This window comes from Morchella sextelata (assembly GCF_020137385.1).
Source record: "Morchella sextelata strain SCLS chromosome Unknown scls_21, whole genome shotgun sequence".
Classification (NCBI taxonomy): Eukaryota; Fungi; Ascomycota; class Pezizomycetes; order Pezizales; family Morchellaceae; genus Morchella; species Morchella sextelata.
Window position 1 is genome coordinate 568,309 of NW_025408636.1, and position 27,330 is coordinate 595,638.

General features: G+C 46.2%; 7 protein-coding genes across 7 annotated transcripts; 1 reads left to right on the top strand and 6 right to left on the bottom strand.

The window, feature by feature from the left end:
- Window positions 1-36: 36 nt before the first annotated feature.
- H6S33_006726 (uncharacterized protein) lies at window positions 37-1,305 on the bottom strand (the record flags this gene model as incomplete). Its single annotated transcript, XM_044838069.1, has 4 exons — window positions 37-925; window positions 987-1,013; window positions 1,077-1,086; window positions 1,176-1,305. The coding sequence occupies 4 exons, from the start codon at window positions 1,303-1,305 to the stop codon at window positions 37-39; spliced, it is 1,056 nt and encodes a 351-aa protein (XP_044689544.1).
- Window positions 1,306-2,311: 1,006 nt separating this feature from the next.
- On the bottom strand, window positions 2,312-2,844 carry H6S33_006727 (uncharacterized protein; the record flags this gene model as incomplete). The annotated part of the gene is made up of 5 exons (XM_044838070.1): window positions 2,312-2,350; window positions 2,429-2,481; window positions 2,605-2,629; window positions 2,693-2,757; window positions 2,829-2,844. 5 exons carry the CDS (start codon window positions 2,842-2,844, stop codon window positions 2,312-2,314), a joined length of 198 nt encoding a protein of 65 aa, XP_044689545.1.
- Window positions 2,845-10,080: 7,236 nt separating this feature from the next.
- On the bottom strand, window positions 10,081-11,452 carry H6S33_006728 (uncharacterized protein; the record flags this gene model as incomplete). Its single annotated transcript, XM_044838071.1, has 2 exons — window positions 10,081-10,808; window positions 10,867-11,452. The coding sequence occupies 2 exons, from the start codon at window positions 11,450-11,452 to the stop codon at window positions 10,081-10,083; spliced, it is 1,314 nt and encodes a 437-aa protein (XP_044689546.1).
- Window positions 11,453-17,960: 6,508 nt separating this feature from the next.
- Window positions 17,961-19,743, bottom strand: H6S33_006729 (uncharacterized protein; the record flags this gene model as incomplete). Its single annotated transcript, XM_044838072.1, has 5 exons — window positions 17,961-18,074; window positions 18,367-18,962; window positions 19,011-19,097; window positions 19,157-19,195; window positions 19,272-19,743. 5 exons carry the CDS (start codon window positions 19,741-19,743, stop codon window positions 17,961-17,963), a joined length of 1,308 nt encoding a protein of 435 aa, XP_044689547.1.
- A 1,351-nt stretch (window positions 19,744-21,094) lies between these two features.
- Window positions 21,095-21,738, bottom strand: H6S33_006730 (uncharacterized protein; the record flags this gene model as incomplete). The annotated part of the gene is made up of 3 exons (XM_044838073.1): window positions 21,095-21,381; window positions 21,442-21,520; window positions 21,586-21,738. 3 exons carry the CDS (start codon window positions 21,736-21,738, stop codon window positions 21,095-21,097), a joined length of 519 nt encoding a protein of 172 aa, XP_044689548.1.
- Window positions 21,739-22,654: 916 nt separating this feature from the next.
- Window positions 22,655-23,901, bottom strand: H6S33_006731 (uncharacterized protein; the record flags this gene model as incomplete). Its single annotated transcript, XM_044838075.1, has 4 exons — window positions 22,655-22,758; window positions 22,831-23,021; window positions 23,106-23,637; window positions 23,667-23,901. 4 exons carry the CDS (start codon window positions 23,899-23,901, stop codon window positions 22,655-22,657), a joined length of 1,062 nt encoding a protein of 353 aa, XP_044689549.1.
- Window positions 23,902-25,992: 2,091 nt separating this feature from the next.
- Window positions 25,993-26,756, top strand: H6S33_006732 (uncharacterized protein; the record flags this gene model as incomplete). The annotated part of the gene is made up of 5 exons (XM_044838076.1): window positions 25,993-26,068; window positions 26,134-26,229; window positions 26,297-26,360; window positions 26,424-26,511; window positions 26,577-26,756. 5 exons carry the CDS (start codon window positions 25,993-25,995, stop codon window positions 26,754-26,756), a joined length of 504 nt encoding a protein of 167 aa, XP_044689550.1.
- Window positions 26,757-27,330: the final 574 nt, after the last annotated feature.

Below are 27,330 nucleotides of genomic sequence, written 5' to 3' on the forward strand. Positions count from 1 at the left end.
ACTTTTGTTAGGCCCCAACCTGAGAGCCCCCTATCTTCAATCATCATCCCAGGCACTCCACCTCTTCCCCACGTCCACCGACGGCTCCACCGCCAACGGCTCTACTACCGGCTTCTGCACAACCGGCGCCTGCACAACCGGCTCCTGCACCGCCGGCTTCGCCCTCCCCTTCTGCCTCCTTACCGTCAGCACCTCCCCCTCCCCCATCTCCCACCCCACCGCAAACTCCCTCCTCACCTCCTCCCACTCCATCCCCATCACCGCCTCCACATACCCCACCTCCACCGTGAAATACGCCTTCCCCACACACTTCAGCGCCAGCACCCTGACCCTCTTCTCCGCGCCCTCCAGCAGCCTCCCCTTATACAGATCCACCTTGCGCTTAATCACCCTCCACCCCCAATAATCACCATGCACTAGCGCGCCCACCGCCTGCCTCACCCGGTAGTCCGTCACGCCGAACCGCACCCCCGCCTCATACGCCCCGGCGTAGTCCTCGAGCCCGCACGCAAGGTGCAGCATATGGTAGCCGGCAAACTCCTGCAGCTCCATGGGCGGCAGCGGGTGCAGCGGGTGCAGCGTGTACAGCAGGTGCAGCAGCGCCGGGTGGTACGACTCGGCGTGCGCCATGAGGATGCTGGCGCGGATGATGAACGTGTACGCCTGGACCGTGAAGGTGTCGAGGCGGGAGGAGGCCACAAGGCCCTCGCGCAGCTTGCGCATGGAGAGGAGGAGCGAGGCGAGCACGCTGTTGGAGGGGTCGGCGAAGCGGGTGTTTTTGGATGTGGAGGCGGCGGCGGTGGTGGGGTCGGTGTTGGGTGGGGTGGGGAGGATGAGGGCGGTGGAGAGGGCGTGGTCGAGCGTTTTGGAGTTGTCGGCGGAGCCGCAGAATTTTAGGTATTTTTCGACGATGGTGGTGTAGTATCTAGATAGGTGAGTGGGGGGTCCTATTTTATGGGATGATGCTGCTGACGGTGGGGACGGACTTCTCTTGGTTCTTGTGGTCTAGGAGTCTGTGTTTCCGGTTCCTAGGTTAGATACAGATACAGATACTGTTACAAGAGAGGCAAACGAACCTACTATCTCCTAATTACGACCTCCAGCGTTAGCCATACCAGCCGCCAGCGCTACCCACATATCTATTATGGGCGCCGTATACAACTGAAGCTACTGACCTTTACTCACAAACCCATAATCATCCGCCGCCGGCTTCAACCTACTGGATCGCCACGACGCCGTGCGCATGCCCATTCCACCGCGCGTGGGCGTTCGGTCGCCGCGGTCTCTCTTATCGGAGGTTGACATTGTGCTGATGTTGAGGATCCAACCATTAACAAGCTACAGGTACAGTACTAGTAGCGGTGGGTGGTGGTGGGGAACCCTTGTTCAATGGAGGTTGAGCCGCAGTGCACGGGCCCGGTCTGGCTGGAGCTTAGGGTAACCATGCTTGAGCTATGTATCTGGATATCGGACGACGACATCGAATGCCGGCAACGGCGGTCATTATAATGCCGGCAGCAGATGATTATATACTGGGGGCCATGCCATGCAATAACCGATCTGGAATGAAAAGTTTTGTTTTGTTTTAGGGAGTTTGCGGATCGAACCCCGATATCAGATTCGAACGGCGCATTGGGCAGAATGGAACATTAGTTATGGAGATCATGGACCGTGAGTTTACAGATATCTGCACGGAGGATATGTTCAATCTGGAGTGGCACTCCTTGTTTATTCCGCGCACGAATAGCTATCGTTCCTGCGACAGATCGGGTATGCATACATATAATGCCGATAAATATAGTCCGAAGCTCATCGCTGTGGGTAAGGAATAAATATATATCAAGACCAAGGGTTCATGCAGTCAATTACATGTATGCATACTTAAAAAAAGGGTATAATGACATGAAGGGCCTCTGTTGTAAAAAAAAAAAAAAAAAAAAAAGGAGAACCTAACAGAAGAAAAAGAGGTTACTTACTTAACGTTCTACGAATTTTGCTTGGAAGGCCTAGGTGAACTCGATCATTACTGACACCTCATTTGACACATCTAGGATATATGACTCTCCGGCGATGCATTATGTATAATGGAACACCAAGATCATGAATTCATATACATATGCCAGCGCGGGAGAGATCGAAACCAAGAATGTATACGTTCAATTATGCATACACTTCAAGCATAAGAAAAGGATATAACCAGATGAGGAACCTCCAGTGTAAGAAAGAGTTAATAGAAGGGAGAAAAACTGAAAAGGGAAATCATATTTTTATTTCGTCGATGTATTGTGTAATACACCGCCTCTATGATTGATCATTTCTTTCCAGACTTTTTGATCCCACCACCAGAGCCCTATATTCCGTCAGTATCTCGTGCATGATAGAGAGAGATCTGTGATCGAGCACGAGGAACCACGAGGGGTGCACAAACCAAAGGACCCTTCTGCTTTGCCTTCTCGGCCATAGCTTTACGCTCGGCAGCTTCTAGAGTGAACGTTAGAATCTTGCGTAAAAGAATACCCATCCCTCACACGCACGCGGGTCCGCATCATCGTTTTTCCATGCGCCCTGTGGTACCGGGAAATGCTCGGGCCTAAAAAACCGTACCTTGCTTCTGTCTTTCCTTGAAAGCCTGTTGACGTTCATCGTTAGCTCCCGTCCCTGATTTCCGCACGTGGAAGTGGTGTGTGTGTACCTTATCTTCATCATCATCCTCCTTCTTCTCCTTCTTGGGGGCCTTCAAAGGCTTCGCTTTACCTCCTGCATTCGTCCGTATATTTTAGCATGTATAATCTCTCCTCAAGAACACACGAGGCGCGGAAACAACAAACCTTGACGACCAGACATTTTGCGATAGCGTAGGGTATTGTGATGGGGGGATTTTTCGTTTCCTTCACGAAATTCGAGAAGTAGTCTACTGCAGTAGTGGGGCTGACGTGAAGTCGATCGAGCCGGTATCAACCATCCCTCTCAAGCCGGTACCGCAGCCTTCAGGCAGGGAGTGCATCTGGGACCGATCTAAACCAAACCCTAGCCTACTAACTTTCTAGTTGACTAGAATGCCTGTAAATTGACCCTGATATTTCGCTACTCCACATTTGCGGTATCATATCTTTTACAGCTCATAGATATCCTCAAGAGATCGCGAATATGATTCCTGGAGGTATGATGACGACGAGACAGAAGTGACAGACGCCGCAAACACATCGTTTAACTCAATGTTTCCCCCGCTTTTTTTCCCGTCTACATGTACCTACACCTATGAGACTTTCCCTAGAATCTACATACATGATACGACTAGATGCTCCGATCGTGAGCCAATATCTTACTGCCGTTCTATGTGACTGTATGTACGTACGGCTGTGCCGACATGTATTCCATCACAGGGTATCATATGATAGCAGTGAGCTAACCTACTCTCACGATGGTTGTCGCTTCTCTACTCCTCCACAAAGCTTCTCCTCAAGCTTCCTACATATCTACCTACCTCCATTTTTTTTTTCTTTTGCTCTAGAATAGGCGGCACGGTGGAAAAATGAGCTGTAACTAACAGGAGTGTAACTTAGAACGCATGCGCGTCCCAGACAGTGGCGATAGGTTATGTCACTTGTCCAAGCGACTCAAAAAAAAAGAAAGCAAAAGTCGTTGTCTAGAGGGTCTCTCTACTCTAGTTGAAATATGGACACTTGTTACAGATTAAGACAGCCTGCATACATACTCCTCCGATTTTTTTGACCCGAAAAAACTCCGAAGGCGGAAAACGACAAAACACCCTCCTCCTAAGAACTAAAAAAACGGACTAATACCACATGCCAAGGCTGTCGTTTGCTTGAGGCGAAATATTCACTTGGGGAAATCCTTTTCGGCATTTCGTCCGTATGGATGGTGCTCCACGGCCTCTTTGCTGTACCTACATGCATTGGGCTCGAATCCCATTTCCTGGTTATTTCCATAATCCATTCGCACATAGCTATGACAGCATCCTTCTAGAATTCTGAGGATTAAAATCAGACGATGCTATAGTTCCAAGCATTCAAAAAGCAAGGCGAACGGAAAACTACATGCATTGGATGGAATTCAGAATCGGGGGGTACATACAAGAACATGCAATTTCTAATCTTTGTAAAACCTCGATCACCTCGATCAACGACATAATGGTGTAGTGCGTCTTGTATTTTTCTTTTATTTCTTTATTTCTTGTATTATGGTGATCCATCGCTGAGACCACCCCCCCCCCCCCCCCCCCCCTGGATACTTCTCCGCTTTCCCCTCCCCATACACCATCTCGTTCAATTCGCGATTCGTCTAAATCATGGATCCCCCAACTCTCGTCTGACCGAACTCCCTGCCTTGCTGTGCTGGCACTCGACCCCCATTAGCCCTAGTCCAATGATCTGAGCTGGGGTCTAACTAACTCATCGGATGAGCTGCAGGCGCCGGCAAGCTTGTTAACCCAGGGTCAGACGCGTCTTTCCCTCGATAACCGGCCGCTAATCCAATCCTCAGACCTTGGTTAATATTCCGCACAGCGCAGGCCGTGGCCAGGACGAACCAGATCTGTTTTATGTCTGACATGCATATATTGGTGGACCGCCCATCTTTTTGGATCCCCTGAGGCTCCCTAAATACTGATCTAGTGTAGTATGGTTTATGACCTGTTTATGTCCGTATATGGCAGGAGGAAGGAAGGGCATAGGGCACTAGCAGTCGAGATGCACTGTGGCAATCATTCAAGTATTGCTTGCAAAGCTAGGGCATTATCTTGGTATGTTGTATCAGATAATTGTAAAGCAGAGCATCTTGGTTTCTACAGGAGATTCCTCGTAAGCTAAGAAGATCTTGTGGGTACTTGAGCCTAATAGCTAGATACTCTAGACTGGTTGACCAATGATCGACACGAGGCGAGTTTCTGGCGATAATATTCTTCACTCTACTCCACCAGCAACCGGAAATAAAGGGCAGTGGCTGGATTACAAAAATGCCTGGAGATTGCCAAACCCAGAAAAAATATGCCATTGCCCGCGGCCGACCTTCAGAAACCGACTATGCTTTGTGTTATTTAATAAAAGTCTCGGCCAACATACGACATTTACGGTTTCGTAAACCAGGTCTGGAAAAATTCTCATGTGTCCTGGGGACCTGATTCCCCGTTCCTGGAACATCGGCATGCCCTACCGGCTGCATCCGACATGAAAAAGGACCTTCTGTTCATCTCTTCTCGATTTCCCCTTACTTTTTCGTGGGGGGGATCGAGCTTTCTCCAGCTTTTTTTCTTTCTTTCTTTAACCTAGCATTTTGCGTTTCGAACGTTCCTTTTTACAAGCGGGTTAAGATCCTTTCTGTACCCCGCTGCTCAACGCCTTGTAAACCGATCGTGAAGTGTAGTGAAAATCGATGATTCAGAGATCGTCAGCCGTCTTTCGAGTATGCTTATTTCCTACGATTTTCGACAGTGCGACCCCTCCCCTTCAAGACGGATCCTCCGTGCAGCACCTACACTAGGTAGGTATATGTTATTGAGCTTGGTTCAGTCATCAACCAGTCCGAGTGAGATGCCATGACTCCGGACGACAGGAGACGCATTGATCTACAAGCATCACGTGACGCGGGAGGCAATTTTTCGCTCTCTACACAAATCATTGTTTCAGACTGTCTTGAGGCGCAAGCTGGGACCTGGGGACGTACGAGAAATGGAATAAGGGCGGGGTAGGTAGCCAGTGCGTTCGTTATCATCTGAAAAACATGGCTCAAGGAGCCAGTGAGAAAAATTTTGTGCACTCTGCAGCAGTGGAGATGCTCTTTATGGGACTCTAGGGAAAGTCCTTGCGCATGTTGACCGCGGCCGCTGTGCAGCATCTGTGCTGTGCAGTTGAAATGATGGCCTTTTGGAGCTAATTAGGTAGCTGTCGACGTTGGCCCATTGGGGGTTGCATCGAGGGCCATCAATAGACGTAACGCACTGTCCAGATAACGTCCTGGACCAGCTGTGCAATGGGGATGCCGGGCCACTAGCAGCGCTACACTTACTCTACTCTAGGATAACACCTCGAAACACAGTTGGATGAAGGATGAGGTTTCAGGAGTCCGATGCGTTGCGGCTCTCGTCGACATGCTGTTCTCGTGGTCATGGTGGGCCCATGGGCGGGTTTAATTGGAGAACAGGAAAACTTCGCGTGCTGAGGCACTTGGAAACGTATATGTACGCATATACTTAGAATACTATACATATGTAATGTACATCTGTCCAAAGTTGGAATTGCGGACGAATGTGTTTACTACAGTTTCCGGTAGAATTATTGCGAAAGTGGGTTCCCCGTGACCCGATAGTCCTATTGGCCCTTAAAAGATTTTTGCTACGAGCACAGACCAACAAAATCCACTCTTTTAGCTCTGACTTTCGCAATAATTCTACCGGAAACTGTACTCGCGACAGGCATGAAGTACCCGAATATGCAGCTGCAAGTTTTTGGTGTATTTTTGACTTCTACTCCAATGGAAATTGCAGATTAGGACGTGCATTTTCGGGTACTTGTTACCTGCTGCGAGTATATGTACATATATGTACATATATGGTTCGACAAGGCTTGAGTAGCCCAGTTCGAGATCTACCTGCTCTGGGGTTTGGATTAAATTCTTCCATGCGCACCTGTTTCTACAGCTGTGCATGAAGAAGGGTATCTGGACCCGTGGCTACTCTAACCACCTTCCCGGTTGATTTTCTTTTGATCTGCAATTTGCTGTTAGTCGGCCCGCACAGAAACCCCGGTTCGGGATGCGGATACATGATGGATATAATAGTCGGCATATTTCATTATCATACGTATATTACATGTTAGTACTTTGTACAAGTCACCAGCATAATTTTCTTAGATGCCCCGTCGCCGGCATTACAGTGCAAGCCCGACACTACATCGCGCGGTTGGTTTTTGAACTCGAGCTCCTGGCCCAACAAGTTTTTCTGAAATTAGATATGTAGGTAGGTACCTACATACTCTACCTACAGTAGGTACTTCGCTATCATAGAAGATAGTTACCCTTGGTGGTTAGAGAATTTGGAACCCGTTTTACCCGGAGATGCACATCAGGTCTAGGTACACCAAACATAGGCATACCACTATATACACACATCCAGCGTATAAACCATCGACATATATGTATATGTTCGCTAACAGAATGTTCCATCATAAATTTGGACTGAGGGCCGGACATCTTGCATGCATCAAAATTTCTGGTGCCTTACTTGAGACAAGGTACATAGGCCGTTTAAATCGCAAATAAACACCTATTTTGGTATAAAAAAAAAGTGATAGAAAAAGGGGTTGTCCGCGGTGATATTCTATCAACCCTTACCCCGGTTTCTTCCTGCAGGCTACTACCCAGTACTTGTCGGGCTGGATTCATACTCTTCTTCATCTGTCTACTCTGCCTCGAGTATCTGAATGCTTTACACACATGCATAAACTGCCATGTCTAGATCGGCCTTCCCAAGATATTCGCGAAACGATATTTACCGCATACATACTACAATATACATGCTTTATTTTATTTGGGTTTCTTCTACACATGGACCACAGCTCCGTCCCCGCCACCTTTTGACTACAGGTACTTTATAGGCAGGTGTAAGACACACACTCATACACATGTACATGTAACTTACACTTCAAAGAAATGGAGGCTGTACCTATGGTAAACAAATCACACTGTCCGACTCTGGGCTGTAATTGTCATAATGACTCCCAGAAACGAGTAATGATGACTCAACGGGTTGCTTTACTATCACAGCAGTCAGTTCAGTAATGATCACGATTGCAACCAAGAGTATGGGCGGACGTGTAAAGCCAAAGCCTCACGAGGGCAAGTCTGATTGCATCTACTTTACAAATGGTACAACAGACCAGTTTTAGATAGTCCTGAATTGAAGATCAAGTGCCTCTGTCCTGCCTATGGTATTGATTGATTGAGCTCTATAATATAAATACCTTTACGGCAAGGACAGTATAGTACTATTCGTACGGTGGTTGTTTCAAAGTCAAATATATCTCTAATCCAGCCACCATAAGCTCTCCAGACACGCACCACCACCACCGCCGGCCTACTGGTGTCTTGTCTTGATACACCACACGGTACATGAAATCCAAGGTTCCACCGGCAAAAAGACCGTGGTGCCTGCAATATGTAAACCTTCATTGGTCGCCTTGCCAATATGTCGCAACTCGACTCCGCTGCTGACGACACACCCGATTGTCGTTTAAATAAAACCCGCCGAGCTGTTCCATGAACATGTTTTCGGATTTATCCAGAATCACAAGGTCCGGGACCTGCAAATCATCTAGCCTTCTCCTCTCTTCGTCATTGTGCTTTGGGGAGCAGGCGGCGCAACGATTCTGGGTGTGGGCTTGCTTCTTTCTTTACAAGCCAGTGAGTTCAGAGTAATAATTAATACTCATACTTATTGTGGTTACTCGTTTATCTACTCTAGTTAGTTCATGTCTATTTCCTCTAAATTCAAAAACAAATCTAAGATCAAAAAACACATTACCGACGACTGCCGGAAACAAGACATTAAAAGAATGGTAAATAACCACCGGTACAGGTTTAATAGGATCCAACAAATACTGGGGCGTCCGTTGCACCTAGTTAAGGCAGATAGAGAGGTGATTGCAGCAGCATGAGCAGCCTTCCTTTCCATGTTCCATCCTTCCCTCACTCCTTCTCTTATACTCTATCAAGTAACCGCGCTGCCTGCCTCATGACAAGCATATGCATGTCCGAACCGTGATTCCACAAAATACATATCATACCCTGCCCTGTAGTTGCGAGGCTAACCATGTCCCTTTTTGTATTCTCAATATACGAGGCGAATGAATTAAACAACCGGATAGGTAGTTGGGGAAATAAATATGATAACCCCTTTCTCTAGTTTACTCCGCGAATGTTTATCGTAGCACGAAACAGCCCATCTCATGTATGTATATGCGTATGCGTATGTATAAGGGCATGCATGGGGAGTAAGTAGGGAGGGTTAAGTAGTTAGAGGAGTAGACATCTTCTACAAATCACCTGGATCGGCTGGAAGGCGAATAAGAAAACATCCCCTTCCTGTCGCAAAGCTTGAAGTATGAACTGGAGCGAGACAGGCAAGGTTGTCACCAGCAAACCCCCAGCAGCAGAAGCAAGCAGCCCAGCAAACCCCTTCCATCTTCCCTCGTGAATGACTGACAGTGATGGATTGTTGCCACGTAGCTGCCTAGTAGCGCAGTGCAGGTCGCCAAAGATGATGATTACGATGAAGTTGTTCGTGTAATATAACATTGGTTCGTTCGTTCAAACACCCCTCTATACTTTTAGGTGTTTCTGATGAGAGCTGACCCCTCTCCTAATTGCTTGCCCTGCCCTTTCAGCTCAAGCCCCAAATACGTACATGAATATGCTGAGCATACTTTTTTGGATATGACAAAAGAAAATGTGTTGCCCCAAGTAACCAAATCTTCATCATAATTCCTGCGCTATTGTGCGGAGAAGAAAAGGAACACTTCCGTATGTAATCTCCGTCACCGCTGCCCCCCAAGCTCCAGCAAACAAAATGGATGGGGTTGTAAAACACAAAACAAAAAACCAATCGAAAGTACATGCTTTATATGCAAGACGCCATGAACCGACCCTTCCCTCCCAAAAAAGTAAACACTGCGAGAGCGACCACACCAATCATATCAAAAAATAGACAAGCCTCTAAAGCTCTTTTATCGCACGTGAAAGATTTATCAGATCTCCACTTGCCTTAGAAGAGCAGTATAGGTAAAATAAGAACAGAGAAATATATATAAAATAAAAAGACCAGTAAACTCCTTGCTGAAGCCAACGCTATCCATGAAGCAGAATAAGCCAATAGAAACAATATCGCCCCACAGATGAAAAAATAAAAATAAAATAAAGATGGCAAAATTTTAAATGAAACCGTAGCGCGTCCGTGTGGTATTATCATTACCCGCCATCGCGGTGTATCGAAGCCCTGGTCCCGCCCTTCACTCACGAGTATCCACTCCGTGTTCAAAACCCCCCATCCAATGGCTAGTGAGGAATCGCCTAAAAGACAGGAACGCTCTGTGGAGCCCGGATAATCGATTGCTGTACTTTCTCAACATCGTCCAAGGCATGGAGAAAATGTGAGTGCCAGTTGTTCTGACTTGAAGGCGAAGTGAAATCTGTGGGGGACACGGGAACGATAATGGGACTAACATCTCCGGATGGAGAGTTAGTCTCGTTGTAAAATTGAGAATTGACCGAAGAAGATTCGGATGGGGGTGGTGTTGCAAGGGGCTTAGAGAATATGAAGGGGGTGGGCCTTGAGGTTTGTGTGGTTTGAGGTGTAGTGGAGGGGGTAGAATCTGGGGTAAAGAGACCGGCAGCTTTTGACTGATAAGGTGTGGCAGGGAGCTGGAAAAGCTCTGGCTCCACAAGATCTGTGCTGTTAGAAACCTCTGAAAGAGGTGGGCTATCCAATGGTCCAGGTCCAGTAGTAAACCTGTGACAAGACATAATCCGGTATCTCAGATCTTGAATGGAAATCCTTTTCTGGGGGTTGATCTCAAAAATGAGGCGTAAAATGGCATCGAGCTCGGAAGACAACGGTAGGATGGTCCTGAGCATGCGGGGATCCTTCAAGTATGCACGGAATGTACTGTCGGATGGGGAAGCGCGTTTCCAAGGGTTCCGGCCACATGTAAGGTTTACCAGGATAACTCCGAGAGACCAGATATCGTTGGGGGCGGATTCATAACAGCTAGAACTCCGGGGAGAAGATTGTTGGCACTCTATCACACAAAATTAGTACCTCGAAGAAATCGGAGAATTGTACCCTATCAATCGTACCAGGAGACATATAAAATGTTGAGCCACATCCAAAGTCGGAAGTGACAGCCTCAGTAGTTGCAAGGCCAAAATCGGCAAGTTTGACGGTAAGACCACCGTTTGTAACGAGAACATTTTCTGGCTTTAGATCCCGGTGGTAAATTCCCATGGAATGACAATGCTCAACGGCGTCCAAAAGTTGAAGGAAAACACGCTTGGCAAGAATATCATTCCCGACGTAATGGCCACGTTCCGTTATGTTGGTAAATAGATCACCCTCAGGGCAATACTCAATGATCACATAGGTGCAGTCGACGGTGTCCAGGACCTTAACTAGGGAGACAACGTTGGGATGAGCACTGGCCTTATGGTGAAGCGCAATTTCGCGCTGCTGAAATCGCTTTTGCCGTGCATCCAATCCGGTTTTCGACAAGGCCTTGACAGCGAACGGGGTGCAGGTAAAGATATCCACGGCAGTATAGACCACTCCATAGGCACCGAGTCCAAGTATTCCAGTGAGTTCTAGGCGTCCGGCCAATAATGATCCTATTCGGTCCTCCGGGCGGGTGGTAGAAGACGAACTCGAGTTTGACGATGTATTGCTCATGTTGAAAGATTGGGTAAGAGTGTTTAAGCTTTTAGATAATTGAAGGTAATTAAATAAATGCCAAAAAATAGAAAAACGAAAAAAAGAAGTTGAGTTAAAGTTGTTGGCTCGAATCCCTGATAAGACAAGACTGGCCTGGTATATACTATTAATATGATCGAAGATGATGTTGAAGCCGAGGCCGATTGAGTAAAGTGCAGGAATTATTATTGTATGCCACAAGGAGGGAGGGTTCGGTCGAGGTTTGAGCCTTTGAGCCTGATAGAAATCGAGGAACCAAGGGAGTATATAAAATACGAGTGATGTCGAAATGATGTTGCCCAGGTCGATCACGATGGCTTCGCCGGGTGACGGGGACGGGGGGGTTAGGGTGAATGTTTATAGGAGCCAACAACAAGGGCGTTCTGATGACGAGAGGCTAACTCAAAGCTGAGCCTTCTACTCCCAGTACTCTCTCTACACACCACCCACACACACTCGCCTGCATGGCGTGTAAGGTATGGTGAGGTGGGGGTGAGCAGTGAGGGGGGTACTGTAGTGGATAGGTGTAAATGCAGGTGTGTACCTATTGTACGTGGGAGCATGTTTGTAAGGGCATGTTACTCAAACCAAGAGGAAAGCGTAAGGGACGGGATAACTGAAGCTGGATGTGTCTGGCTGGCTATGTGCATATGTGAGGACAAGGACTATTGATGTAGGTATTCAAGAGTAGAGTAGAGTAGGTACAGTACGAGTCTAGGTACTCTTCCTAGTGGCTACAAGGGAGGAGGACGCGGCTGCAGTAGCATCGGCGGAGCGATTTGGCCAGATATTTTTGGGGCATAACTAACGGGCATTGGTTCCAGCCGCGCATGGATGAGAAGCCCATGTAACTCGAGTCGATAGAGATAAGTGTGGATAGTTGTGTGGTGGGTACCATGTACCACCACTGTACCAGACAACACATAAAGAGGGTCTCTAACTAGCACACAATCTTGTTAGCCCTGAGCCAGATGACAAACATGAGAAGTGATCAAGGGGCCAACACCAGGTCGTCTTTGAGGCGGGGGGGCGCAAACCAGAAGAGGGCGCAGACAGGCCTGCCATGCCAGCGAACGATGACGACTAGGATTAGTGAGCGGCCGCAGTTTGTGTGTATGAACAGCTTGAGGCGCTAGGTATGAACCAGCATAAAGAGAAAGTAATAATGAGGGTTCTATATTTTGGATGCCCAAAACAGTCCCTTTCTGGCTGGCACGGTAGGGTAGCTTCGCATACACTAACCTGACATACAGTAATGGGCCATGAACAGAGAACCGCTCCCGATGCAATGCTTCAAAAAAGGCAGAAAAATGGAAGAATTGGAAGATTAGAAATCAGATTAACAAAGCAGCTGTGTAAAGTAGAACTTCGAAAGTACATCACTAGGTAGAGACACAAGTATCTACTATTTACTAATGGAAGTTGAGCAAGTATGTACGTATATTAGTATATTACGGGCACCCGCAGCAAACAGTTCTGGCACTGCAGTTGCCAGTTGCATGGTGAACTTGACAACCGGCAACAACCATCACACCAACACCCTCGAAGACTTTTTGGTTCTGGGTCTGAGCGGGCACGGACTATCCCCTTCACCCTCGTAAACAGTTGTCCCAGAAATTGACAGCAATGCTGCGAATTAGAATTCCAAATATGATCTTTTAATAAATTCTGCAAGCGAAAGAACAGCATACTCCACTCTAGAGAGTACATGCACTCTACTCCATGTAGGTACATACTAAGTAGGTACTACTCCACATATACCGTATCTACAAAAAACTAAAATGGAGGGTGCTCAGATCGAAACAAAACTTATTATTCATGCAGTCATGAGGTGTGTACATGTACTCACATAGGTACAAGTATATTAGATGGTCTCTCATAATTCAAACTACACGTATCTTGATAACTTGACCGCGACAATATCTGCATATTTTATACCATTGCCTATGTAGTTATGGCATATGGTATTTGGGGAGACTCTAAATACCTGTTCCCTTTCAAAGTCAAGGCCGGTAAAGACATAAGCAGTTAGACTAGAAGTGCTGTGCCTGGCTCTTGTGTTGACACTAAATAAGCCGAAACCGCTACACTCCCGAGAAAATACCGTGATGGGTGCTAGTGAGCCAGTTGGTCGGGAGTGTGTGGGGCAGCAAGACCAAAAAGAAGCAAAACATGTTTTGCTATGTCCCGCCATCCCTTAAAACTTTTTCCAATAAATCTCACGATCCTCGTTCGAACTCTCCGGGACTCTCCCAAAGCCTGGGCTGTCTCTTTTCTGAGTGAGGTGGCTACTGTAGGTGCTCTTCTCTATCCATGTACCTACCTACTTGGAGTGCTCTACTTGTCTTCGGCGTCCCCTTCCGCCATCCAGATGGAGATGCTAGATCCCCTTTTAGGTCAGTTCTTGCGAAGGAGCTTATGTCGCCCCGAACGGCTCAACTCTTTCTTTCACCCTAATGATGCATGCTTTTTGGTTGGCAGCCCAATGATTTGCTCTTGTCGACAATTATTTTGAACATAGCGAGATGCCTCCAAGCAACAAAGCTCCTTCTATTGAGGAAAAAAAAAATACCTACGTGGCTCGTCTAATATCCTCTCCACCAGCTTTTCATCGTTCCTAGTAATTCCCACACTACTTAGTGAGTCAACCATTGACAGACACTTCCCGATTTCGATTCTGGTATGCCATATTGAGATCCATGCACAGTTGTAGAGTGGGGTGCATTCTTGAAGCATTATGGTAAACCGACAAATCAAGACTTTGTATTAAATTAAACAGAAGGTACAGTTTCCGGTAGAATTATTGCGAAAGTGGGTTCCCCGTGACCCGATAGTCCTATTGGCCCTTAAAAGATTTTTTCTACGAGCACAGACCAACAAAATCCACTCTTTTAGCTCTGACTTTCGCAATAATTCTACCGGAAACTGTAAATCTTCTGTGATAGGCTTGAAGCACCCAGTGTAAGGGTTCTTCAGTCAGTCTCGTGTTCGCGTGTCGGAGAAAAGACATCAGACCTGGCTTTGTCTTGACCCATGCTTTGGCTGCATCTAATCCCACGCAAACCCGAGGGTAGGCGAAGAAGCTGTCAATCAAAGCTGCAGACAAAGGTCGAACTAGACACACATACCGCTGTATTTGAGAAAATTCGTTGCGCTGCAGCAGGGGTGTTCTCTACCAAATCTTGCATATTGACGTCCAAATACTGCCTCTGGTTGGCCTATACCCCTGCTGCAGCGCAACGAATTTTCTCAAATACAGCGGTATTCATGGTAAATACCCCACAGCTACGTTCAAAAGAACGTTGAAAGAAGGAGCAGATAAACCACAAAGAGGTTTTCGGTCACTCCATGTCTCTATCGGTCCCGAGGATCGTGAACGGCGTTGCAGATCGCAGGCACAAGAAACTGTCAATTGATTCGCTGATGGATCCAATTATGGATTGGAAGTTCCCAACATGAGGGGTAGTTAAGGTAGATTCAAAACAACGTGCACTGGCCGGATCTTGGTATGTCCACAGGTCCCGGGCATGAAGCGCCTAGCAACATACCCCATAAGGGCAAGAGGTGGAAAAAAAAACCTCGACGTTGAGTGTGGTGTTCACCGGCCAATCCTATTTCCATCCATACCATTTTTCTTTTTGGCATACCAGGAAATGAACGTGATTATTATACGACACTTAAAAATCGCGATCGTTTTGTAATCGCAGTAGTGTTGTTTCCTTTTTGGATCGATATCAGTTATCTACATGACATTGGATGGGTTTAGTTGAAACAGCAAACATCCAAGGTTAAAGGGCCAATGACCGGAAATGATTTCTCTCGCTGCCTCAAATTTTGAAAGTTGGTTTCGCCGAGTTTCCGTTTTCGAGATTTCGCATTTTCGATGGGCATGGCCGGTGCGACTTGAAGTTTGAGCGGACCAATTATGCTCCGTATGCGCTCATACTGACACACGTTTAGAAGCCGCTCAAGGGTCTGTTTCTAGTAATTAAATGCTTGAACCATCAAATATGTTTTCTTCAGCCGCGCTTTGTGAAAATAAATTTCGAATTCAGATCTTTCTTTCCTAACGGAGATTCCGGGAGACAAACTGAAATTACACCCTTGAAGGTGTTGTGTGCGGCGTTTGTGTTTGTGTGTGATCGGCTGAAAGAGAAAACGTTTTTGCAGGGGCTCCTTGCAGAGCCCTATTTATATGCGTAACCGTAACTGTCTAACAGATTGCGCAGCCATGACGACCGTCAATGGCGCGGATGATCAGAGGGGGGTTCGAGTACCTTACAGGGTTATAGGAGATTCTAGAACATCTCAGGTCAAATGCTTTGCACCGTAGGGGATTCGGGTGAAAAGATCAAGCCTACGGGTGCACAAGTCTTCGTGTTTGACCAGCAGCTAGCTAAGCTTTGAAGCAGCACTCCATATCCATATCTGTACGAGTACGTCGGATCTGATAAGTCTGGGCCTCATTTAGGCATTAAGCTCATGTCACCTAAAGTAAAAGATAAGCTGTGGTACTGTATGCTTTACTGTTGATCTACTAGTTTAGAATGAAGAGTGGGTACTTTGGAGACAATACCATAATCCAGAGAAACTACTGCAGCGTGCCCGTGCGCTGTGAGATTAGTAACTCAGCATGATCGGTCGAGGAATTGGATGAGCTGTGGTTGTTTCGAGCTATCCACACGTTTTCATCTTGGAGATCGAATTGGCTGGAACCGCATACCTCCTTCCAGGCATGCAATAGGTAGTGCCCATCACGCGCAAGTGCATCTACGTACTTAATATCACTTGGTTCTGGAGCGGCGGGATCACCATTGATTGGTAGTGACGGTAATCGCTCACTGGAACTGATTATCTGTAGCGAATAGTAGGCAGAGGATAATATCTAGTAACCGATACGGTCTAGCCTGCTTCAGAAAGAATGCATCCCAATAGACAACGTACGTAAATACACACATGCCTTTTTTCTCTAACATGTGCACTTGTATCAATTATCATTACCGCCCAGTATCTGTGACTGTTTCCACGAAACTTGTTTGGGTAATTTAGGAACAGGATGCGCACTTCTACATAGCCACATGCATCAGGTTCGGAAGCACTTGATTGCGATAGGTACCTGGGTCACTGGGAATCTAGGTACATGTATCCTGCTATGAAAGGAAACGTGGTAGATCACGGCACTAGATACCTACATAAATATACCTATCGCTAGAGGAGATATCATAAGCTGAGACAAGGATAACTATACATAAAAGGTAGGTACGTATGTATAGCAGAGAGTCCACTGAGAGGCTGGGACCGATCTGAACGCGGTTCCTTAACATTGGGGGATCAAGATGGGCTGATCACGACGAACAGATTTCCTAAGCCTTGAGGATTTTTCTTTGCCACTAGAGTGATGAGATTGTGGCGTTGTTTCGGACATGTGATTCTGGACAGTGCTGGACAAGGCGCAGACAAGAAAACTGGGGCGACCAAACGATTTCATCCAAGCGTTATTCAGCACGTAACTACATACATGTAGAGGAAGCTTGCTATTATCAAATCAACCACAGAGAAACAAGTACCCGTGTCTTACCGTGGACCTTAGATTAAGTTATGGAACACTTCTTTTGTATTATTTACTGTACCCGATATTTGTGTATGTTAACTATTAGTACCTGGGATACGTGAGTCTTACAATCATAATCCATCACTCGACCATATATTCCTCCACGTTTATTTTCGCTTATAGGGTGTGCTTGCCATAATGCGTCACTTTATGTAGCAATGGCCACACGTGGAGCGTTTCGTTGTTGTGGACGCCTTCGCCGTCCTCGTTTGATGGCATTGCTCATCTGTCTTTTCCCGAGGTGTTGAAATAAACTTTTGTGTGATAGTGAGATTTCACATGAGACTCAAACCCGACCAATCCCGGAGTAAGCGGGATCCTACCAATAGAGCCTATGAACACGGACCCTACCTGCCACCGGGGAGATGATTTGCCTAGGCGGATGATTGATCCATGGGCTGCTTCCGGACTAAGATCCCTTGAAACATGCCCAGTCAACCTTTGTGTGTTCCACAGAGTGTTTTTCTAGGCCTGCCCGGGGAACATGCGGCGATAGGCGCACGTTCTAGTGCTGGTTATAGGAACAACCGTGTACATGCGCTTGGGAAGGAATTCGAGCCGGAAGTATGATTTTCAGTTCCAGTTCGATTTGGAGTGATGAACCACAGCCGACAATAGAGAGAGGGAAGGAAAAAAGAAAGACAAACGCCGCAAATGAAGGAATAGCTAAGCAACATAACCAACCAGAAACATTTTGCCAAGAATGCGGTGGCAATCCAACCAGCGTATCATGGGAATATAAAAATCCAACCGAGGCCATTAAATGAAAGTTTTACCATCAACAAATGTAGATAAAATGGGAAGGAGAGAATCTAATCAAACAAATGAATAAAAGCAATGAATAAAATAGGATAAAGTAAAATGATATAATTACAGCTACCTCCGTCCTGCGGCAGCCGCTTTCTCCTTCTTAACCTCGTTGTAGTTCATAACTTTTCGGGTGCGGAATTGTTGGGCTCGCTTGTACTTGCAGTACAGAGAAATGAAGTCCTATTGGTGGATCAACAAATACGTCAGAAAACAGAATCCCATCATGTGTGCGGCGCAGCAAACATCAAAGAAGAAACATAAATAAGATAACGTAAAGAAAGGGAATGAGAAAAACAGTATAACAACCAACATCCCTCTCGGCTCTTGCCGCACTAGCTAGATTGGCTAATTTGACCAATTCGACCAATCTGGCCTGACAGTTGATAATTCCCAATACCATTCTCAAGAAGCACGTACAACAAAAAGGGAATTTCGCAGAATCAAGTTTAAAGAATCTCTAAAAGCAACATACCTTCAAAACAACCGCTATCAAACCTCCAACAACGTTTCTTACGACTCCTTCTGGTAAGCATTTCCTTACAACATCTCCACCCCAAGCCTTGGGCCATTTCCCCAGAATGTTCTCTCCGACCATTCTGGCCACACTGGGCCATAGTAGAGCTCCCAGAATCATGTTTGTGATGTTGCTTCCCTGTACAATTATGTTGTGGTTCTCGAGGCGTACCTCACCGTCCCATCCGTTTACAACCTCTTCCCTCGGCGGAGCATTCTCAGGGCGTCTCTCCCGTTGCGCATTTGCATTGTTATTGTTCTCTGCTCGTCTTTGGTTGTTTTCTTGCTCCGAGTTTTCCAGAGCGTACGCTGGCGTTACATCTTTAATCCACCGATCCTCATAAGGCCCTATGAACCGATTCCAAAGGCTGTTGTACGATACCCTTAAATATGGTAGTAATGCTAGCGTGATGGCGGGTGATGGTGGAAATGAGATATAGAGTGGATCCGAGTGGCAGAAGAAGATCAATGGAAGAACCGGGAGTGCGGACTCGAATGTTCGTGTCCGCGAGGCCACGAGTACGAAAGGAATGAGGGGAAGACCAATGCCAAGCCCTGTATCTATTAGCTATATATCTGCATTACAGTGAACATTCAACATACTCCAGGTCCAAGAGAATTCCGAATCTGGCCCTAACAGAACCCGATTTGCGTATTCAGGTCCACAGACAGCATATATTGTATTTACTCCTATGAAGAAGGATTAGTCACTTGGACTTGAGTTCCAAAGACAAACCTGAAGGAAGTACCATAGACCGTGCAAGCTACAAATACTACCGAACCCACACCTGAATAGAACCGCAAGTAGGAGTCAGCACAAGTGCCCTAAAAATTTTGGTGTATCTATAGACAGGAGAAGCAAACCCGCAAGTATCAAGACCGGTACAGCTTTGCCTACGGCCCTACCCGCCCCCTCAACAACCTCCAATACCATGCTCCTCTTCTGCTTCAGTCGGATCTGTGTCTTACACTGCGGACAAGCAATCTTCCCCCCAGAGTTATTATTTTCTGACCTCTGGAGGTCTGCAATCCACTCAAGCAGGCAGGACTCATGAGCTATGAGGGTGCACCTGCATGGGGACTTCCAATCGCTCTTTGGTGCTTCCTCCTCGGCGTCGCTTGTATAGCATATCCAACACCGCTTCTCCTCCTCGTCTATCGTTTCTTTCTCCTTCTCTTTCTGTGGTAGTACGGAAGATTCAGATACTCGCGGGGTAAGTTGGATTAGTGAGGATGTTTGTATATCTGCAGTAGAGTCTACTGCTGCTGTAGTTGGCCTGACAAGCTCCCCCCCGGAAGCACGTCTCGGCTGTGGAACAGCCTGTAAATTCGACATGCTTTATGTATATCGCAGCCACCTAAGGATGAAGTCCAGCTGAAGAGATCTGTGAATTTCCTGATGGCGGGAAACAAGCAGGCTTGCGAGTGTTTGCTGTATGATTGAGGTCACTGGAATTCGCGTTCAGTTGTGTATGTACGGTGTCTGATAAGATGGACAAGATTAGATTTCGATGTGGCGTGAAGGCGACAACAAAGCGATTGTGTCACACCGCACGTCTAAAACAAAACTCGTGATCTGTATTTGTCTAGCAAATCTTAGACGACGAACGAGCGATAGAACGCATAATGCTTCCTTCGCGCATCCTGTTACAGCTCTATAAACCGAAGCGTCCATGGCCGCCAGACTTCTCATTACTGACACCTAAACACCAGTTCAGTCTGGAGCGACGGTATAGACGTCGTGCGAAGCTGAAGTGGGCAAGGCCAAAGCTACAAAAGTTTGTGAAGTCAATGCAATTGGGCAGTAGTGTCTGTTAGTTCCCCATTCATGTTTTATATATTTTGTTTTTCCTCTTAGTTGTGATTGACCTTGCCTCTCTTTTTGCTGGTGATCATGAACTCTAATCGCTAACGATAATGGTTGCAATAGTGGTTATATGGTATGCGGTATTCTGGGCTGACTGGGGAAATACCCATCCGTTTGGTCCAGTATGTTCTTTTCTACGCATTATCCACTCAATTTATTTTGCATCTTGCTTTGCTCATGGTAATGTTTTTACCTAGATACGCGAGTGGGCAGCGGACTTGAAGAGCTCATTCTGGTCCACTCCACCTCCACGCCCGGAGTTTTCTACCACACCAAGGGGGAGTTCCGAAAAAACCAGGTAACCATGTTTATAACCCTGGGTATCTGGTTCGGTAACTTTAGGAGCATACTTCAACGTTAATGGTCTGATGGTGGCTATTGGTATTAATATCCTGTAATAGCTCCTAAGGTTGATGAGTACTTCAGTAAATAGATCTGGATACATCATGTCGTGGAATTTACTTTGACAAAGAATGGTTTGATGAAGCATCGCATAAAAAACATATATGGAATTGGGTATGGCCAAACAAATCAATCAATCTTCGGGAAGAAAGATCGAAGGATGAGTAACTGGGTAATTCAAGTATCAGCGGGAATCCATCACTACCGTGCTAGATAATCAACTGCAATTAGTCTGAATAATGAAAAGATCATGTTGCAAAGGGTTCAATTGAAAAATTACAGTATTGTGTTACACCAGATTCGGGAATAGTCGATATTCTTGATACTCCATTTATCTTTCCCAATGAATGAGATTATTTTGAACTAGGCTCTGTACATTCTGAAAATTCTATGCTTCATCCATCAGAGGTCATAAGCTCTAATGGCCGTGGGCCTCAGGTTCAGCAAAGGTCAATTCCTCCTCAAACCAGTCCTCCTCAACGGCAGCCTCGGCCGGCTCACCGGCGGCGGCCTGCCCCTCAACCTCAACTTCCTGGGTCTCGTAAGCCTTCAACTGCTCAGCCAAAGAGGCCTCAGCCTCCTCAGGGCTCTTTGGGGCGGCGGGAAGAGCCCATTTCTTAACCTGGCCTTCGCTGTCTGAGGCCTTGGCAGTGGGGGGCTTGTAGGCTTTCAGTTCGCGGAGATATATTTCCTGGACAATATCGGCTGAAGAACACTGTCAGTTCTGATAAGTTGAGAGATAGTGAATCACAGGGGATGACTAACCCTGGCGGACAGCTGTTGGCGCGATGAATGCACGGGTGAATGTAGGCTGGCGGACCAGACAGCGGGTGAGTGAAGAGCGCTGGAGTGGCTGTTAGATTTTTATATGGCATTGAATTGGGTATCGGAGGGTATGGAGAACTTTACCGAAGCTCGGATAGACTGAACCAACATGACGGCAGAGAGCAGGTGGGATCTCAATTGAAGGCGGGGGAGAGATTTGGTGGTGAGAAATGGTGTTTCGATACAAGTTCGTTGTTTGATCGGGATTCGGGTGTTGTTGGGACGTTGCTTAGTCATACTAAAGCTTGGCGCATATTCACCCGCTATCACTCGAGGTGATTTCGAGCGTCACAATAGCAAAAATGTACATATATATTCATGATTATATGTAAAGAGCATTGTATCATATATCAAGATGTGGCTAATGTATTTGAACCGGTTAAGGTAAACCTTATGATGATATGGCATGGGGGTTGAAACATAATTACGTCCAGTGATCTGAACACTTTCTTAAATTTCATCTCTCCGAGCGAAACTCGCGCCAATACGTAACGAGATGATCATTTCACTGTGAATGCCCATCATTGATGGGAATTGTACATCTTATGTAAAGGTTCTTAGGTTCATTTATCGTATATATATCACTAGTATAGGCTGTCTGTCTGCTTGGAACGTATAATACCCCGCACCCACCGGCAATCTCGTAAAGAAAATCGAGTTTCCTAAAACTTTAAAAGCCTCCAGCAAATCTGTCTCTGGACTCTACCCGCGACGAGAAAAAAAAAAGAAAAAAAAAAGAAAAAGAGAAAAGTGGATATAGGGGATACCGCAATCTAATAAACCCACTCAATCCTATGATATGAGTTTTTTCAATCATGAAAACTTTTTTTAGCCAGGTCTCCACATCGGTACGGTCATAAGGAACCACAAACGTAGGATAGGTAAGTTACAAGAAGGTTGAAATAAATATAAGTAGGTTTCCGGGTAAAGTCTTATTTCAAGGGGGACAGAAAAGAAAGTCAAAACTCCAATTCGCCAAGTGCAGGACAGAAGATAAGGACGAATGAGACACAGGGTATCGACAAAAGAACAGGGAGCCCAAACAAAGCATAATAATACATGGCTTTTCCCTTTCACATCGAACCACCCCTTTCAGGCATTCGTATCTTCGCGTTATCAAGAAAAAGTACCAACCTTAAGATGCAAACAATCGCTAATCATCAAGTTCACCCTCCTCTAATTCACCGGACTCGTTTCTCGGAAGGGCGGGTACGGATTTTTCATCGTCAACTTTTCGCCTCGACTCGTCTCCGCTGTCTGTTCCGTTCATCACGGATAGGTCTTCATTGAGTCGGAGCTTCTTTCTAACAGCCTCATCGGGAACCTCACCCTCTTCGGTCCTGCTGCTGTCGTCCCTAGGCCTCTTCCCCCCTTCACTGCCCGATCGACTTTCAGTCCTGCTACTTCTAGACCCACTCTCGGGACTGGCATCGCTTACGGCTCTTGCCTGGGTTCTGTTATTGTCATCGCCGTTTTCGGGGGTTGCAACGTATTTGACTTCAGTTCGGAGCGGATTGTTCCTAATAAAAAAGGTCTTCATGAGTAATTCAAATTCCATTTTAAAATAAACGTGATTGTACCAGGCAGTTTTAGGTACTGCGTACTCATAGATCATAGCCATGTAATTACAGGCTTTCTTGATATCCCTAATCTTAACTCCAATGACATCCCACCATGGCCTCCCACCGTGATCAGGGAATTCTCTTTCGCAATGCTTGGCCGCACAGTAGAGGGCAGCAGCAGCGATTGTTTTGCTTGGATATAACACACATAGCATAGTGAGAGTTGAATCGTTTATGAAGGTCCATGCGATGCGAATAAGCTCGCGGTCTCGCACACCCAGACGTTTGGTGATCAGCAGAAGCATACTGTATGGGGGTTCAGTCTCTAAATCAAAACAAATTGATTCAAGTAGGTAATCCTCCTTTGTGAGGATGCAATCTTTCCATTTCCAAAACTCCTTGTCATCGCGATGCACCGGCATAGTGTGATTTTTCTGTGCCGCGCGAACACAGGCTGCGACAAGCTCGCCGAATTTGCGCATATTCTCTTCAACCTTAGTTGCGACAAAAAGAGCAGTAGCGGCAGTTTCCTGAAGTCGCAGCGTTAGAACCGTCTTCTCACGAATCGCATTGCCTGTCCCGGAGCATGAGAAAAGGAGGGACCAACATAGTAGTGGTGTTTCTTCAGCGAATTTTGCATGTAGAAACGGTGCAAGAACATGGAGGCTGTTGCGAGGGTAACTTGTGGTAACCTGAGCTGAATTCCCAATTGCACGATGAAATTACAACCCTTGCTACGTTGTTCGCGCTCTGCTTCAGGCGAGAGTCCGTCGAGAACCGAAGGAGTACGGAGTAATTCCTCCTCAGTGAATATCCACTGGCTCTCCGAGTCTGGCATTTCTGCGTAAAAGGATTTGGAGCGTGAGGGGGAGGAGGGTGGAGGGAGAGAAGATCGTTGCGGCGGAGTGCTAATGGTCATGCAAGCGTAAAGAGAGAAAGGAAAGAAAGAAAGAAAGACAGAAGGAGATATGAGACGATAGTGGGGGTGGGTGGCTCCGTGGACAAGCGGGGAGGGGGGGAGAAAAGGTGGTAATGGCTATTATTTGGGTTGTGGCGACGACAGTTATGCAGGAGGGTACCTGGAGAAGAAATAATGATTGAGAGGAAGAGAGGGTAAACGATTAATGTATTTACTGATGAGTGAAGAAGCTCGAGGAAGGAGCAAGGGAGAATAATATATGGGAATAGGGCAAGGAAGAAGAATAAGAATAGCAAGAAGGAAAAAGGTCAGGTTACAGCAAAGATGGGACGATCGAGAATTGTAATATGTTTAAATGGCGTGTGAACTACTCTAGCTAGCTAAGTATAAGTTGTACGCAATAATGATCTGTCCTCGCTGCTGTGGTAGGTGGTAAAGTAGTGGTAGCGGTAGTGGTAATAGCGGTAGTAGTAACTGCCACTGGAATGCTCAAAGTGGACGACGACAACCACCTCGAGTGAGAGTGGTGGGAGGAAAACGACTAGAGCGTGATGGATAGAACAATGGGAAGAATGGTGATGGATGGATGGATGAGTGGAAGGAAGGATGGAAAGAAAGCGTGAAAGAAGGAAAGAAAGAAAGGAAAAGAAAAAAAAGGGAATAGAAATAAATAAAGCGAACCCTCCTGGCCCGGTTCAGTATGGGAATGGATTCAACCCACCAGAAGTCTCTCACACACTTACTGTGTGTCTCTGCCCGAAACTTTCACTCCTGGCCCAGTTCTGTATGCTTACCTTGACGGATGAAGCGAGGAGTACCTTCTCGAGTACCTTCTCGAGCATCGCAGTACTCGTAAGTTCATAGCGTTTCCGAACACGACCAATATTGCATGACATACAAAAAGGTGGATTTAGCGCTTTTTATATGGTATGCAATAGCAGTCGTGTTCGGAAACGTCATGAATTTACGAGTAGGTATTGCAAGTATGTGCCTTCCTATCACCTCTGCGTGACTTGCTCACCTCCCCACCCCCGCCTGCCTAGGACCCAAACCATGCTTCAACGTAGAAAGTGTGTGGAACTTCGCCCAGACTTTTGGCTCCCGCTCGCGGCTCTTCTGTCGCCGTTGTTCCGTCGAGTCTTATTAATGCCGGCCATCGTCATCCCGATCGGTAGCAACTCCACGAACTAGTGGATCGTGATAGAGTGTGGACCGTTTCCTAGTTTACGCACATACTGATGTTCTCTGCACGATAATAATATTTCCCTCTTCTCCATACAGACCTACATGATTTATGCGGATTGTGCATACATATGTAAATAGATATGTATGTATGTAGGTTCTTTACTCGAGAATAGAGAAGAACCTGCTAGGCGCATGGCCAAGTCAGTAAATGGGATTAAAAACACCCTCATCCTACCTCCCCTAGGCCTATAGTGCTTACATGTACCTACAGGTATTGTATGTATCTACTGGTGTTAAGCTCTTCTTTTAATCCATGGCATGTTACCGAGACGAGTGCGAATCGATAATCGTTCGGGTCCTAGTAATTCCTTCAATCGTCCGAAATTGTTCCCCGGTTCTGAAACGGTGCGTTTGCAGTGGTGACCCCCTCCTCTCCGGGCAGAGCCCCAGACAGCTCACGATCAATACTGAAAAGAAAAGAAAAGAATGAGTGGACCTGACGACACGCACGTTTTGCAGGGTAAATACGTCACGGGTGCAAGAAAGTATTGTCTCCTGGACTATATTTGTTTTTTCCCCAACAAGTAGAGTTCTGAGTGGGATATAGACTCGTCTCCAAAATTTTCGATTCCTTGCTCCCTTGCAGCTTAAGCTTGTCATCCTTGAGGTAAGCTCTAAACTTCTTGGCATCAATGTGGCCTTGGCACGTGCAAGGGGGCTCTACACTAAAATCCTCGACGACATTCTAAGATTCAGTTATCAACACAGCAGTTGACCTCCAATTTATCCACCCCACACAGTTTATTACATCTTCAATACCCCACGATGGCTGCCAACAACGAGCAGTTCTATTTGCGTTACTACTCTGGGCACAACGGGAGGTTCGGGCACGAATTTCTCGGTATTTCCCTCTACCGCACGCCACCAATTGTGGTTGACAATTTCTAACAACTAAAATTATTCTAGAATTCGATTTCCGTGTTCTCGGGGATGGCCGCAGCGCGACAGCTCGATATGCCAACAACTCGAATTATCGTAATGACTCTTTGATACGCAAGGAAAGTCTGTTACCAATGATCCCCCCAAGCGGTCACACTTTGAACCAATATTGACTAGATGGAACTTTTAGTGTGCGTGAGCTCTCTCATGATCAAGGAGATCAAACGTATAATTAAAGAGAGTGAAATTATGAAGTAAATTTCCGTATAGAGCGTTCAAAGCTGTCATCAGAGTATAATTTAACCCGGGAACAACAGAGAAGACGACGCGAAATGGCCCCCAAAGAACAAGGATGGTCGTCAAGAGCTCGAGATTCGTCTCGGGAATGAACACATCTCATTCGAGGTTGGTGGATTTTTGAAGTCCTTATATCTAGTCCTGGTTGCTGATAATTATCTGCCCGACTCAAGACTGCCAAAATTGGCTCACTGGCAGATGTTCAAGAATCTGATGATCCGGAAGGTCTTCGTGTCTTTTACTACCTCGTGCAGGACCTGAAAGCACTTGTTTTCTCGCTTATTGCTCTCCACTTTAAGGTAATCACTTCCCGCTTGTTGACTATTTTTTCCAAATCCCCACCGAAAAGGTAAAGTAGTGGTTATCCATAAAACACAATGACTAAGTAATAATAGCGATATTGTTGCTCCTCTGTGTTGATTGGATTAACTGAAGCTCCTTGGTGCAGTTTTGATAGCAGTGACTGTAGGAGAATGAATAATAACGTTTGTTGGTGGATAGATTAAACCGATTTAGATGTGATGGGACTATGGCGTTAGTGTCGTGGTAGGATTCTACAGGCAGGATGTTATTTCTCCTTCTCCCAGAGTTGTACCCTTCTATTGTTGCTTTTGTTAGGCGTTCTGAATATCTTAGAGCCTTTTTTGGTTTGTCTGAACGGGTTTCCTTTCTTTTTTTCTCTCTTTTCTTTTTTTGACGTCACGACAATGACCGAGGATGGCTAGGTTTTACCAAGAAAAGAAACAATACATGTATCTATAAACAATTTGAAAGGTTAGCGGAATCAAGCTAAATTGTGCTGTGCTGTGGTACTAGCTTCACTTATCTTAGATCGTATTAGCTGATCGTGATGACCAAAATGTGCACTTCTTTAGCGTTGAATCGACTCATACGTGCCTTAGCAATATTTAAGAAGCATACATATAT